The sequence below is a fragment of the Miscanthus floridulus genome, chromosome 8 (genome assembly GCF_019320115.1).
Source record: "Miscanthus floridulus cultivar M001 chromosome 8, ASM1932011v1, whole genome shotgun sequence".
NCBI classification, from domain to species: Eukaryota; Viridiplantae; Streptophyta; class Magnoliopsida; order Poales; family Poaceae; genus Miscanthus; species Miscanthus floridulus.
Window position 1 is genome coordinate 63329031 of NC_089587.1, and position 15017 is coordinate 63344047.

Consider the following 15017-nt stretch of genomic DNA (forward strand, 5'->3'; position numbering starts at 1 on the left):
TCCGATTATGTGGATATAATGATTCTGGTTATCTATAAGATCTTTAAATTCTAGATCATTGAAATAGGCTTTACATGAATATGGAAAGACCATTTTGTGATAGTCTTTAAATAGACATTTAGTGATCAATCTCATTAATCATTCTGACATTGTATTGTACAAGGCTTCACATGAATGTGTATAGCTCGACAGAATGATATATCACATATTGAAGTTATGTGGTGTTGATTCTATGAATCAATAGTCATTATCTATAAAGGTAATGCAACTTGTGTTGTGTAGATGGAGACAAGTTATATTTAATGCAATATTTTGCACTAAGATGGTTCTATTCCATAGGTAATATGGGCATTAGAACATTTACAAACTAAGTCTTGTGATAATCTCACAGAGATATTCACAAAGTCTACCATACTCCACATTTCTTATGTGTTGAGTGCATTGGTATGAATTTACTTCAAGATTTGCTAATATCAGGGGGAGAGTCTCTCTGATTAATAACTTGTTGTAAATATCATATTGCACTTTTTTCTTTGTATGAGTTTTTCTCTTTGGGTTTCTCATATAAAGTTTTTAATAAGACAATATCAACACAAGGTTATGTCATATCATCTATTTTTCCCCATAGGGATTTTTAGTGGATGATATTGGGACATAAGATGCATTGTACTCTTTTCTTTATGTGAGTTTTCTCTTTTGAGATTTCTCATATAAATTTTTTTATGAGGCAATGTCAACACAAAGGTATATGCTATATCATTAGTTTTCCCACTGGGGGTTTTTGGAAGATGATATTTGAAGCATATTGACCCTATGGTCAAGGTATTTTTAGACTAAGGCTTTGGGTTTATCTTAAAGGGTCTAATAACATTGATGATTCTATATCATGGTGTTTTCTCCTTATTTTTCTCAGTGGGTTTTAAGAAGTTTTGCCGGGTATACCAGTATTACTTTGATTTTTTCTGGTTTTCTAAAGATTCATAAAGATGCATAATAGACGAACAGTGAAGACCATAAGGAGCTAGTTGATTAATCCAAGGGGTGTCTTTTCACCCCTCTTTCTCTTTCATATTTATAACCGCCCACGTGGGCCCTGTATATATATGTACACACTGTTCATTAAAATACAACATAGAATTATTTGCATCTCTCGCTTTTGTCTCGCTCTCTACTTCTAACAATATTCAAGCAGACTCTGTCTTTACGAGCATCTCTAATAGATTGAGCTGGTAGATTAATTTAATGAATTATAATTTTGATTCAAACTTAAGATTATTTAACTCTCCAAGAAAGTTAAGATAATTTATAATTATAAATGATATTAACGGTCTCGTCGAAAAACAGCGGCCAAACAAACCACCGCGGTCCTCGTCAACTTAGGCCTCCTTTAGATTGCGAAAAAATTTCAAACCGATAAATAGTAGCATTTTCGTCTTATTTGATAAATATTGTCTAATCGTGGACCAACTAGGCTCAAAAGATTCATCTCGTGATTTCGAACTAAACTATGCAATTAATTATTTTTTTTACCTACATTTAATACTCTATACAAGCGGCTAAAAATTGATGTGATGAAGAGAGAGTGAAAAAACTTGGAATTTGGATGACAAGTAAACAAGGCCTTATCTTCAAACGAGCCTCTGTGAAGTACTAGGTCCGATATGTCAGAAAACTGTACGGACTGGCTGACTGGTCGTCCTCTCCACCGTCACTTGCTTCGCTGCGGAGCCTAATCCGCAAAACCCAAGGAAAACCCCCACCACTTGGCTCGCCATGGACCTGCAGCTCGCGCCACCGCCGCTCGCCAACCTCCGCCTCCTCGCCCACCGCCCCAAGGCCGCCTCTGCCTGCACCTCCACCTCCACTGCCACCGCCGCGCCCTCCACCTCCTGCTCCTCTTCCACGGAGCAGCCCCTCAAGCCCCGCCCGCGCCTCCCGCGCCAGAGCCCCGCGCCCAGGCCCCGGCCCCGGCCCAACCCCACCCGCCTCCCCGCCCTCTGCGCCGCTATCGAGCGGCACGCGGCGGCGGGCCGCCATGCCGAGGCGCTCGACCTGTTCCGCCTGGCCCGCGCGGGGGCTCCCTTCACGCCGCTCCCGGTGCGCACCTACCACGCGCTGCTGCTCGCCGCCGCCGCGCTGCGGGAGCCCGGCGCGGCCGCGGCGGTGGCCTGGCACGTCGAGAGCTCCGGCTTCGAGCTCGACCTGTACACGCACAACCACGTCCTGCGGGCGTACCTCGAGTGCGGCATGCTCGCCGAGGCGCGCCGGGCGTTCGACGGGATGCCCGACCGGAACGGCGTCACGTGGGGGATCATGATGGGCGGCCTCGTCGACCGGGGCCGCCCCCGCGCCGCGCTGGCGCTGTTCCGGGAGATGCAGGCGGAGGCGGCCGGCGGGGACGCGCCGCCGCTGAGGTCCCTCGTGGTGGCTCTCAGTGCGGCTACGTCCTCGGGGTCGGCGCGAGCCGGGCGGCAGCTGCACTGCTGCGTTGTCAAGGCGGGGGTGTGTGGTGACGTCGCTGACCGGTACCTGGCGTGCGCACTGCTCGACATGTACAGCAAGTGCAGCTTGATTGATGAGGCGAGGCGGGTGTTTGACGGGCTGCCACGGCCTCATCGGACGAGCGTCGTCGCGTGGAACTCCATGTTGGCGGCGTATGTGCTCCATGGCCACAGCGAGGAGGCGCTGGAGCTGTACCAAGAAATGTGCAGGAGTCGTGTCGCCATGGACCAGTTCACATTCTCGACCATGCTAGGGGTGTTCTCTAGGTTGGGGCTGCTGGAGCATGCGAAGCAGGCACACGCTGGCTTGATCCAGAGAGGATTGCCACTGGACATTGTTGGGAACACGGCGCTTGTGGACTTGTATTGCAAATGGGGAAGGATGGAGGACGCGAGGAATGTCTTTGAGAGGATGCCTAGGAGGAACTTGATCTCATGGAACGCTCTGATTGCTGGATACGGCTACCATGGCATGGGGGATAAGGCGATCGAGATGTTCGAGAGGCTGATAGCTGAGGGTGTTGCGCCAAACCATGTGACGTTTCTGACAGTGCTGAATGCGTGTAGGTTTTCAGGTCTTGTTGACAAAGGGAAGAGGATTTTCCGGTTGATGACTGAAAACCTGAGAATGAAACCAAGGGCTATGCATTATGCATGTGTTATTGAGCTTTTTGGTAGAGAGGGCCTACTTGATGAAGCCTATTCAATGATAAGAAGAGCACCGTTCACCCAAACTGCAAACATGTGGGGGGCCTTGCTTACTGCTAGCAGGATCCATAAGAACATGCATCTTGCAAAATTAGCTGCCGAGCAGCTATTGGCAATGGAACCTGATAAGATAAACAGCTATGTTGTGCTCCTCAACTTGTATGTTAGCTCCGGTAGACAGGATGACACCTGCAAGGTAGTTCAAACATTGAAGAGGAAAGGTTTATATATTCATAACGCTTGTAGCTGGATCACAGTCAAGAAAATGGATCACAGGTTTTTCTTTAAAGATACTTTGCATCCACAAAGTGCTGAAATATACAGGAGGCTAGATACATTAATGAAGGATGTACGAGAAGCTGGCTATGTTGCTGAGGAGAATGAGTTGCTCCCTGATATTCATCCCGAAGAGCAAAAGATATCGAGAGCTTACCACAGTGAAAGACTGGCAATTGTTTTTGGCCTTATCAGCACATCTCCACATACTCCCTTGAGGATTACTCAAAGCCATCGTTTGTGTAGTGACTGCCACAAGGTAATTAAGTTTGTGGCAAAAGTTACCATGAGGGAAATTGTTGTAAGGGATGGTAGCAGGTTCCACCACTTCAAACTCGGGATCTGCTCTTGTGGTGACTACTGGTAATTGGGTATGCCCAACTATCTAATGGTTTTATTTTCTGACACTAAAACTGAGAAAGGGTTATGAGATTGACCAGCAGTAGTGTCCTTTTTCACTTTACGGATTACCAGATGTGAAACAGTATATGATTCATCCAGAATGTGACCTAGTTTATTTTCTGACCAAATATGCTTTGTTTAGCACATGAAAAAAAGGTGCATGCGCTGCAGAAGCTAATGCATATTTTGCTGACAGCTAATGACTCCAGATGTTTCAAACCAATTCTCTGGAAATTACTTTGATTAATGAGGATAAAGCAGATTGGTCGACCATGATGCTTCAGCGTCTGTGCTACATGCAGGCTTGGTAAGTTTGGAGTTCTTTGTTTCTCAAGATGTTGAAAGAGTAATCTACAAGTTTCACGCACATGGATGTGTCCATTTGCTCCTTTCCTTTTCCCTCTAACTGTCGGCAAAAAAAATTTGGGCCTTTATTTTGGTAAGCAACATCTTGTGTGCCTTTATCTCTGTAAGAAAAGATGGCTGTTGTGACGTGTTCAGTAGAAATGTTTTTTCAGCACAATCAGATAGATTGTTTTTCCCTGCGTTTTCACTAGCTGTACAACCCTTGTGTAAAAGCAGATCTTTAAAAGTAGGCTGAATATGTGTTGTGTGGCTTTCGCATTGGAGATACCAATCTTTAATTGTGTCCTGTAAGGAAGGAAAAGGAATAAAGCTCTGATGTAACAAAGGATCCAAGGGAAGTATAATACTTTGAGCATCTTGGGACAGCTAGTTTCTTCTTGCTTCGTAACTGTATCCTAGTTGGAGAACAAATACCCTGCTGTACTTTTGCCTCTATTTATTCACCAATTAGCCATAGAGCGGGTCGCAGCTCACAACACCATTGTAAGCTGGTGATCTTCCTTCAATAACCTTCTCAGCTAGCAGAAGTCTGAGAGCACGCTACAATGGCGAAGATGGGAGCTGCTATTCTGGTCTGCATAGTGGTTTTAGCCCTGGATGTCACAGCTGGCATACTAGGAATTCAGGCACAGGCTGCTCAAAACAAGGTAATGTTTCAAGATATTGGTATTTTTTTACCAAATCACAGAGGGGTTTTGAAAATGACATGTTTCGTAGACTATGATTTTGCTTCATCATGCGTGGTTGGTATTTTAGCTTAATGGTCTCTGATTATATAATTGATGACTGATGTTGTTGGTATTGTATTTTATACTGTTTCTACAGGTTAAGAAGGTGACAATTCTCTTCATCCAATGCGAGAAACCAGTTTACAAAGCATACCAACTTGGCCTTGCAGCTGCAGTGCTCCTGGTAGTTGCCCACGCGATAGCCAACTTCCTTGGTGGCTGTGCCTGTATCTGCTCTCAGCTGGAGTTCATCAAGGCGTCCATTAACAGGAAACTGGCAGCCATTACTATAATTCTCTCATGGTAACTTTGCTTGTCTATAAAATTCCTCTGCAATGCAGTCAGGTGGACCTTCTAGACGGAATATTTAATAATAACACCCAATTTGATTTGAGCCTAATCATGGTGACTGTCAAGACGCCCAAATACTGCAAAAGAAACAAACCTGCTGTCCCATCATATGGTCAGGAGCGTGAACCACAGCAATGAGCGATGGCAGAACTGATCTAGCTTAACAGGAATTTTTTTTATCAGTGCTAATTGCAATTGCTCTGCAACTTGCTAGGATTGCCCTGATTGCTGGATTCTCGCTGCTGCTCGCTGGTGCCATGTCCAACTCCAAGTCCACGACATCATGCAAACTCACTCAAGGCCACACTTTGGCCCTTGGAGGGATCATGTGCTTCGTCCATGGTGGTATCACCGTTGCCTACTACGTCACCGCCACTGCTGCAGCGCACGAAGTTCCTTAGTCGAGCGGCAAAGTATAATATAATGCTTTTGCCCAAGAGATCATCACTATTCTTTCCTCATTTCAGCTGCTTCGTGCTTTTCTGCTTGTGATTTGGCTTTTACAAGCATCCGGTTCTCTCTTGTACCAGAGTCAAACGAAAACTAAAATATATGCTTGTTGTTTGATTTGTTGGTATTGCTGAGAAAAACATGTGAAAGTTAGTGTCAATGTACCACAGTAATTTACGTTGTATGTTGGAATGTTTTATACAAGTATATCATATACTAGAACATATAAACATCATTATCCAGTTTTTGCACTTAACAAAAACATTTTTTCCGTGGGCTTCTTCAGCACAACGTAGTGCCCGTTTGAGCATTTTGCACTGAATACCTGCCGTGAGAATGGACGGCTATCACCTGTCATTCTTTATGCACAGCTGACAGAGCTGCTGTTCTTCGGTTGCTGAATTTATTGGACCCACCAGTCAGACACCAGAACCTCCAAATGTTTAGCTTCTTCATGGGCCCACATGTCAGCTGCCAAATTTTAATCATTACAAAATAAAGTAAACAAACCCTGGTTCCCAAGGTTAACATCACTATTATGTTTCAGACGAGGTGACAAATCCCAGCAGCCCCATGGGTAATAAGCAAATCACAGTTCGGGGGTACTTAAACATAAACATGACGAAATCTGCATTACGGTGATGGACAATGATCTAGTTGGGACCCTGTCGGATTAAAAATTAACAAACCGAAATTGTAAGAAAAGTACAGTTGTGCGCCTCCTGATCTCCTGACTGAGGAATGCAAAATGGCAAAGGGGATGGTAACAATCAGCTTCTATATATCAAGTAGTCACAATACATTCTATACAACACACTTACAATTGACTTGACACCAGTTACCCACCCTTACTGCTCAAAACTGCATCTCTATCCAATAATCCATCCTTCATCATTATGAATTTTTATATCAACAAAAACAAAAGAATTGCTCAGACCAAGAAACTCAGCCAAGAACTGGAAAATTCAGTTAATTTCAGTCAGACATCTGGCAGCTCCGAAACGCTGCCAACTGACTCCTCTCTCTGAAGACCAGAGAAGGACGACTGAACCTCGGACCCCTCCAGGTCCACAGATTCATCATCTGCCCTTGCCTGTGGGTGCCTGTTGCTGTGATGCTTCCTGCTGCGGCTGCGCTTCAACACACGGGTCAGAGCCTGGACGACATCTCGCATTGCTGGGCGCTTGCGGGACACACGGCTTACGCATCTGTAGGCAACAGCAGACATGTCATTGAGCTCCTCCACGTCAAATGCGCCTTCTAACCGAGAATCTGCAATTTCTTCCCACCCAGTTTTCCCATCAGCGTTGATTGCAGCCTGTGGTAGAATGCAATGTAGTCAGCATCTGGAAAAGCTAATATCCTCAAGCCAAAACCTACGAAGAGTAAGGGGCAAGGTGGCTTACAAGCTCAACATATTCCATTAGACCCTGTTGTGGGTTTCTGCCAGCAATCAGTTCGAATAGCAAAACACCGTAGCTGTACACGTCACTCTTCTTTGTGAATGATCGTGTGGATACATACTCTGGATCAAGATATCCATAAGTTCCTCGTATATTGGCTCCATTGCGAGTAACCATTTCCTCTCTAGATAATCCAAAGTCAGCAACCTGGCCAAAAAAAGGATATTTACGTCTGAGAGCAGAACTTTTACACAAAATGCAACAGACACAGTGGTGTGCAGGAAATTCTGGTGTATGTGAACCCAGGGTTTTTCCGTTCTTTTTATTTCTTCTAAATCTAAAACAAAAATGGGTCCTAGCAATACTGTACATGAAGCCTTTGAGTATCAGGAAAGATATGTTCAATGATAAAATATCAGAGAGATGATTAACATACCCTAGCATGCATTGCCTGGTCCAGCAAAATGTTAGGAGATTTGATGTCACGGTGGACTACTGGAGGAACAGCCTGCATATATAAGTAAAACCAGATCAAGCACTATGTTTGCATTATGTGCCATGCTACGAATTCTGCATTACAAGAGCCTACCCCATCATGCAAGTACTCCAAACCCCTAGCAACATCCAGAGCAATGTTCACTCTTAAATCCCACTTCAGTGGTGCACTGTTTTCACCTGAACAACAAAAAGAATGTTCAGTTAGCTAAAAAAAGGATACACTATTGTACAGGTAAAGTGTTAGATGCTGACTTCAAACAACAAACTTTTACATAAGATGCACTGATGAGTGTATTCATTCCATCGCCTGATAAAAAATCTCAGTTGTAATTTAAGAATATCCTATTATCTTTCTTCAGAAGATTATCAGTCCAGCTATGAGCTATCCCTTCAGATTATTTTAAAATTCACCCTTACTGAATTTCTTTAGTTATATCACAAAGGTTACCCCTAAACAAACATGGATATGCCATAATAATTACTATCATGAGAGAGAAACACAGGATCACATAAAGAGGAGACGTGCCATATAAGTGTGATGCAAGGCTCCCATTAGGCATGTATGCATACAATAACATATGTTGCCCTTTGTCAGCACAATAGCCAACCAAATTCACCAGATTCCTGTGGTGTAATCGCCCAAGAAGTAAGACCTGAAGTCAAGAATTAATCAAACACTAAGCATGTCAAATTTCTAGTGAGGACTGGATCCAAATCAAACAGTACAGGTGTACAAATATTAGCTTACCTCATTTTGAAACTCCTTTTCACCTTGCTTTGAATTGTTCGAAAGCACTTTAACAGCCAATATCTCACCAGAAGACATTTCTGCTCTGTAAACAGGACCGAAGGCTCCTTGACCTAATAATGTTGTGAAATTGCTGGTAGCTTTCTGTAGTTCCCTAGAGATGAGGCAAAATCATGGAGTTCAGCAAGAATACGTACGATTCTAAATCAACCATTAGAAGTGCCACAAGAATTATCTGAGCGGTCGACGGTTATGTAAGATACATCATGTACAAGCAACTGAAATTTGTAGCAGTAATGTTGAAATGATTGAATACTGAATTCTCATGGAAAATATGGAATGTGATATGATCCATTGATCGGTTGCCCCTGGGAGTAACGGTTTGTCCTATCCACAGGGATGGAATTTGGGAGTCGATTCAGGAAAATGTCATTACAGTGTATTGACCCTCTAAAACATAATGTTATGATGAGTATTTGCACACAATGTGTATTCTATTATATTTTTTGAATAAAATGCATTAATAATACTTTTGAAAACAAAAAACACTATATACTTAAATACTAACAAGTCACAAACTAATGAATGAAGTCATATCACAACTTTTGACCATATTGTGTTGGGTGGAAAACTGGTATTTTTCAAAAGGTTGTAATGTTGGTTCCTACCACCTGCAGTTTGATTCACTCAAACATCCACATGTGGCTGGATGCTTTGGTCAACGTAGAAGCACATGCCCTCCATGTAGACAGTTCAACCAAATTGGATTTGATCTCGTGAGATCTACATCCACATGAATGTTTTAATTTGACATATAACATTATTTTATGTTATGACCGATGTTCCCATCCTTCACTCTTGTTTCTCTCCATCTATTTAACTAGCGATAAATCTGGCAAATGCTCACCCTCCGTCATTTAATTTCTCCACATAAAAAATTCCAATGGAAACCACTTTCATGAAGTCATTGTCAAATGTTTCAGCAGTAATTAAGTAGACTTAAACGAAGGATGAAGTAACTGACTTATCATGACAACGAAACCGATCATTTGCTAAGCAAATTAATCAAACAATAAGAATACATAAGAATTCAGGAAACATACTTGTATGCATATTTGGGTATACCAGAAGCTGAAATCATGCTCTTTCTACCAGGCCCTTCGATCCACAGAGAACTCGCACGGTCTTCAAGCTCCCTCGGGGACTCCTGCCCTGTAGTCGAGTTTGAGAGCATGGCACAAGTATTAACACCATTGGTACGGATGGGGACTGTCGATGCCCTCCTCGAGCTGCTACTCCTTATCTGCGTCTGGGAACGCCGATACCTCAAGCACAGCAGTATCCCAAGAGCCAGCAGCACACCTATCACCACCCCAACCGTGATTCCGATGATCAGACCTTCGGACACTCCTTTCATTCTCCCCACTCAGCAACCAGATCCTAACACTAGGGATGCTGCTTCCACCTCATGGACACTCCACCAAGGAAGAAGAGCAACAGCTATATGTCCTGCCAAGAAGTACAATGAAGAATAGTAAGTAAAGTTGGAAGCATTGAATTGTGAGAACATGTGGCTCTGTTCGTTAGGTGGGTGTGCAAGGACATGGATGCACTGCAAGTTAAACCAATCTTTGATATTGATATATAAAAAAGAGAAGTTTTACAGAAACATTTGGTCAATCTTTGCCATCTCAGCTCATATCACATCAGAAGTGAAAAATGATAACCACAGTGATGGGACTTGTCAGATACAAAATCAAAGTTGGACCTGGACAGAGACGAGTTGGATATATCTGGTGAACAAACATCCAAAGTGAGACATCGCTTTCCTTATTCGTCAAACCTTAAGTGAGACACTTGTTTTTCAGATGAACCACTACCTAGACTCTAATGCCACCCAAATATCAACCAGGCTTCTAGAGCACATCAAATTCTCCATCTCCCTTAAATGCGAGAAACACACAAATCAAAACTGCTTCCTTTATTACAATGAAACTTTCGACTGAAAAGACTAATATATGGTACTAAAAGCTCAAAGCTTTCACATCATCAGAACAGATGAACTTACATTAAAAAAAAATACATATATGCTCCCCTTGCGCTTGTCTCCACAAACACTAGCCCCGTTTGGCACGGTTTCCGCCGGCTCCGGCTTATCGACACGACACTGTAGCACGAAGCCGGGCCCCTCCCCTCTCACTGACACGCGCACTGTTCATCGAAGCCGGAGAAACCGTTTTTTCTGGTTTGTCCCCGCATGCTATGCTACAGTACGCGCGCTACCGTGAGACAGAAAGGGCGGAGAGAGAAACCGGCTTCGTGCTCCAGTGTTGTGTCAGATAAGCCGGAGCAAGCCGTGCCAAACGGGGCCTAAAATCGCCAACGCCAAATATAAAGTGTCCCCTTTCCCCTCTTCTGACACTAATCACCATCATAACACGATAATTTGAGCAAAAGGAGAGAAAAAAAAAGTAATCGGGAGACAATCGAAAGCTGAAGCAAGGAACAAATCCTAAACCCACAAATATAGCAATAAAGAGAGCGGTCCAACAGCTAGAAAACTCCAAGAAGAGATTTTCGTCGACCAGAGGAACGAACAAGGAACGCAGCAGATCAGAACCGAATCCGGGCAAGAAAAGAAACGCAGGAGCAAAGCAAGGCTTACCCAAATGCGGCCGGAGACGGGAACCATGGGGCGGGCGAATCCGGGCTTGTCGGGATCAGGGCTCGCAGCGGATCCCGATTCCGCGGCTCGTGAGCGTGGGCAGGAATGCGCGATGGATTGGAGCGGGATCGGTGGATGGAAGGGGAGGCCTCGGTGCTCTGGTTCACGTGGGTTTCGAGAGAGGAGGCGAGGGAAAGACGACGACGACGACGAATTTTGATTAGAGAAGGGGAGTGCAACTTCCTGTTGAGAATAAAGCAAACATGGAAAAAGAAAGGCTGGAAAAAAAGAAAGTTCGCAACAAAAAGATACTACTAGTGAGAGGGTAGTTTGGTAAATGCACTGCACATAGTTTTAAAATTATGCATTGAACGCTTGATTATGCCAAATAACGGACGAACAAAATTTTCTTTAGGAAAGACTAAAGGAATATCCTATGTTATGTTCGGCTTACCCCATATTCGACTTATTCGGCTTCTTTTTTCAGCCAGAACAGTACTTTTCTCTCACAACAATTCAGCTGAAGCAGTATTTTTTAACCAGTTTCAGCTAAGTTTTAGACCAGCGAACGGGGCCTTAAGATTAAATAATATAATAGTTAACACTATCAATCTTTTCTATGAAGTTTTTGTTTGGTTTTGAGGAAAGATCAATTTTCACCATTGGATCTTGCAATAGTAAAGAAAAAGAAGAATGTTTGTAAGGCAAGAGTTGAAGATAATCTAAGGAGAATACAATGCTTAAGTTTGCTATAAAGTAAGAGGGTGTTTGGATAATTATAGTACTAACTAGATAAAAAATCCGAAGGTGATTTAAGCATCTCAGATTATGGATTGGATTGTTACATTCAAACCATTAGATTTTAATAATCCTATAATCTCTCTTCAAAGGGATCCAAACAGTATATATATCATTAAAAAATACTAGTATAGTTTAATTAGGATCCAAACAAGCCATAATAAGCTAGTTTGTATTTATTAGTATTAGCACACCATTTGTGTTATATAAATATCGAAACTTTACATAAAATGGTCTCCATGAAGGCATGAACAGGACACCTATGTGCCAAACACCATGCAGTGTGCATACCCTAGGGCCCATAAATCGTGCTCGATATTTAGTTAGGCTAAAGTTAAAGCTACTGCTGAAATGTATTAAAGCAGCAACCCACTGAAGAAAAGCACGAAGCACCCTTTCCGGCTTCGAGATGTGCGCTCGACACTGCTACTAAAATGACCAAACTGCCCCCTCCTTCTTCTTCTTGCCAGCGTCTGGTCCCTGCCGCTGCCGCGTTGTCCCCCTGGCCAGCTGTGAACCCCCCAACCGATAATCATGTACTGATGTAGGGGGCGCCGATATTCCATAGTACATTATGTACAATCTATTAATACATTTAGTACGTAGTACAATAAATGTTCCCGTGAAAACGGCTACTACTTTAAGTTGAATCACATCTAATGCAAAAGGTCCTTTTTGTTAATATAAATAAATTACTTTAAGTTTTTTTTCTAACCTGGTGAACATAAATGCTCACGTATATGCACGTACACTCACGCGTGTACACACCTGCTATCCTTATGAGCACCTCCGAAGGCCTAAGATGGTCTATCAAATCTTGAGATTGGTGAAGTTCACACGTACGCCTCACCGCAACAGAAGACACGCACACATATATTCTGCCTCACTCACCCCTACGAAAGCATGCACGCAAACATCTTACCTTTACTAGCACTTTTGAAGGATTATGTTTCTTTTGGTGAGAAACCTATCTTGACTTAATATATGCTTGCAATTTTCTGATTTTATTCTAAAATTTAACGACGCTATTCTTCTAGTGGTATGAGATGTGCCTATCGTCTTCTTTCAGAGATGTTATAGAGATACAATGTGCGCACGCGTTTATAGAAAAGAATATTTGTACATATATATCGTTCTCTGCTTTGTACTATGATTTGCAAAAAAAAAAAGGGAAAAAAGCATAGAAGTTTATTTATTTTGCTCGTGTTCGCTGGTCTGGAGACCAGCTCCAGCCGGCTGGTTGCTCTCACAGCTGCACAGTGCCGAACCAGCCGCTACAGTGTTTTCCTCTCACAACAAATTAGCCGGAACAGTATTTTTCAGCCAAGTTTCAGACCAGCGAACGGAGCCTTTAGAGCGGAGTAACTACATGTTATTTTTTATATAAAAAAAATGCTTAATGATGTGGAATACCACCCAGCGTGCATACACCCTATAGGTTCCTAGGCCATAATCTAAGCTAAGGCCTTGTTTAGAATGCGTCAAAGTTACAAGTTTTTTCACTCTCTCTCCATCACATCAATTTTTGGACGTATGCATGGAGCATTAAATGTAGGTAAAAAAAGTAACTAATTGCACAGTTTGGTTGTAAATCACGAGACGAATCTTTTGAGCCTAGTTAGTCCATGATCAGACAAAGTTTGTCAAATATAAACGAAACGTGCTACAGTGTCCATATTACAAAAATTTGCAATCTAAACGAGCCCTAAATCTAAAACTCTTGTAGAAATGTGTTAAAGCAGAGCAGCAACCCACCGAAGCACACCCCTTGCTTTCCGGCTTCGAGACGTGCGCTCGGCACTACTACTAGAATGACCAAACCGCCCTTATTCTTCTTCCACGCCCAGTCCCCTGCTGTTGCTGCCACGTTGTACGGTTGTAGTGTAGTGTAGCCCCCACAACAGCTGTTGGATGGCCGACTATCAACTGTCAACGCTAACTGTAAGCTACTCGTTCCGTACCAAAAATAATATAATTTAGGGATTTGCTGAAATTCAGGTAGCTGAATTTTAGCTTTCTTTCAGAAGACGGTTATTGCATATGTTTTATATTAAAATTGTAGATTTTGTTTACTGTAATTTCTGTATGCGCAATCTGCAATTTTTTTGTACCAAGAATAAAAAAACACGTTAGACAAAACCACACGCCCGACAAAATCTAATTTGTGTTGGCACAAAGACAATTAACAATTATAATTATTTCTATAGAAAGACAAGGACATACGACACAAAGACAAATAACAAATCACAAAAGTAGCAATTTACTTATAAGAGTGTTGCCTGAAATTACCTTAAAATTCAGGCACTTGAAATATAGGAAAAATGTATAATTTAAGTTTAGAATCAAATCAAGTTTTCTTAAATTTAAGAACAATTGCAAAAATAGAATCTTTATTTGAATAATTTTTCACTGATGCTGGTCGTATCAGGAATGGAGGATGCATTACACTAGATATAAGTTGACATTGAACAAGTCTCACGAAGTTTACAGCAGGGGTTTAAGAGAAGAACAACATGATGCCTATCATAATGATCTATAGTTTCATTACCAAGTTCTTGTAAGTACCTACAAATCCATTCCATTTTAATTTACTATTTTAGAGATTCACCCATTTAACAATATTAGCCTGATTCTATCTCATGGGAGATGAAGCCGGATATAAACTATCATTTATCTAAAAAAAATTCACCCATTTAACAATATTTTTTATTGCACGGGTCTACAGATCTGATGAGCTCCATCAATTGTTAATGTGGCCGCACCCACCGTGCAGTACTCTAGTATCTTGCACACTCAAGCCGCAGGTAGCCGAAGGAACACACGCTGTCTTCTCTTCTCTCTGCGCGCGCACGAAAAAAGGTACACCTGCCTTCAATAACAACATAAAATTTAACAAAAAAAAAACATGCATATTTTCTAATGCGTTGTGAAATATTTTAATAATTTATAATGACAAACAATGCTAGAAATAAATGAAATACGTAAAACCGGCTGCAGTGACGTCAGAATGACAAGGAAAAAGGGCAACATATGAGCAAGCTTCTTAGAAAGTCTATCTGTCCTAAAAAAATACAATTTTAGATCTGATCAAAGACAAACTATTTCAAATTTATCTTATCTTAA

At 42.2% G+C, this 15017-nt stretch overlaps 3 protein-coding genes across 3 annotated transcripts; 2 read left to right on the forward strand and 1 right to left on the reverse strand.

The window, feature by feature from the left end:
- The first annotated feature begins 1754 nt into the window (after positions 1–1754).
- On the forward strand, positions 1755–4222 carry LOC136476524 (pentatricopeptide repeat-containing protein At5g50390, chloroplastic-like). The gene is made up of 2 exons (XM_066474397.1): positions 1755–3856; positions 4084–4222. The coding sequence occupies exon 1, from the start codon at positions 1774–1776 to the stop codon at positions 3850–3852; it is 2079 nt and encodes a 692-aa protein (XP_066330494.1). The 5' UTR covers positions 1755–1773; the 3' UTR covers positions 3853–3856; positions 4084–4222.
- A 543-nt stretch (positions 4223–4765) lies between these two features.
- Positions 4766–6377, forward strand: LOC136476540 (protein DESIGUAL 2-like). The gene is made up of 3 exons (XM_066474417.1): positions 4766–4900; positions 5079–5284; positions 5547–6377. Exons 1-3 carry the CDS (start codon positions 4799–4801, stop codon positions 5731–5733), a joined length of 495 nt encoding a protein of 164 aa, XP_066330514.1. The 5' UTR covers positions 4766–4798; the 3' UTR covers positions 5734–6377.
- Positions 6378–6543: 166 nt separating this feature from the next.
- On the reverse strand, positions 6544–11864 carry LOC136476544 (calcium/calmodulin-regulated receptor-like kinase 1). Its single transcript, XM_066474421.1, has 8 exons — positions 11097–11864; positions 9535–9940; positions 8432–8585; positions 8210–8336; positions 7775–7860; positions 7622–7693; positions 7189–7392; positions 6544–7100 (listed from the first exon to the last, which is right to left on the reverse strand). The coding sequence occupies exons 2-8, from the start codon at positions 9846–9848 to the stop codon at positions 6762–6764; spliced, it is 1296 nt and encodes a 431-aa protein (XP_066330518.1). The 5' UTR covers positions 9849–9940; positions 11097–11864; the 3' UTR covers positions 6544–6761.
- Between the last annotated feature and the right edge of the window lie 3153 nt (positions 11865–15017).

Bases quoted from the DNA above. Each gene is read 5' to 3' on its own strand.
- LOC136476540 (XM_066474417.1), top strand. From the start codon at position 4,799: ATGGCGAAGATGGGAGCTGCTATTCTGGTCTGCATAGTGGTTTTAGCC. The intron at 4,901-5,078 runs GTAATGTTTCAA...CTGTTTCTACAG, and splicing joins CACAGGCTGCTCAAAACAAG to GTTAAGAAGGTGACAATTCT. The intron at 5,285-5,546 runs GTAACTTTGCTT...GCAACTTGCTAG, and splicing joins ATTACTATAATTCTCTCATG to GATTGCCCTGATTGCTGGAT.
- LOC136476524 (XM_066474397.1), top strand. From the start codon at position 1,774: ATGGACCTGCAGCTCGCGCCACCGCCGCTCGCCAACCTCCGCCTCCTC.
- LOC136476544 (XM_066474421.1), bottom strand. From the start codon at position 9,848: ATGAAAGGAGTGTCCGAAGGTCTGATCATCGGAATCACGGTTGGGGTG. The intron at 7,861-8,209 runs GCACGTCTCCTC...TTTGTTGTTCAG, and splicing joins CCTTGCATCACACTTATATG to GTGAAAACAGTGCACCACTG. The intron at 7,393-7,621 runs GTATGTTAATCA...TTTTTTGGCCAG, and splicing joins ACCAGGCAATGCATGCTAGG to GTTGCTGACTTTGGATTATC.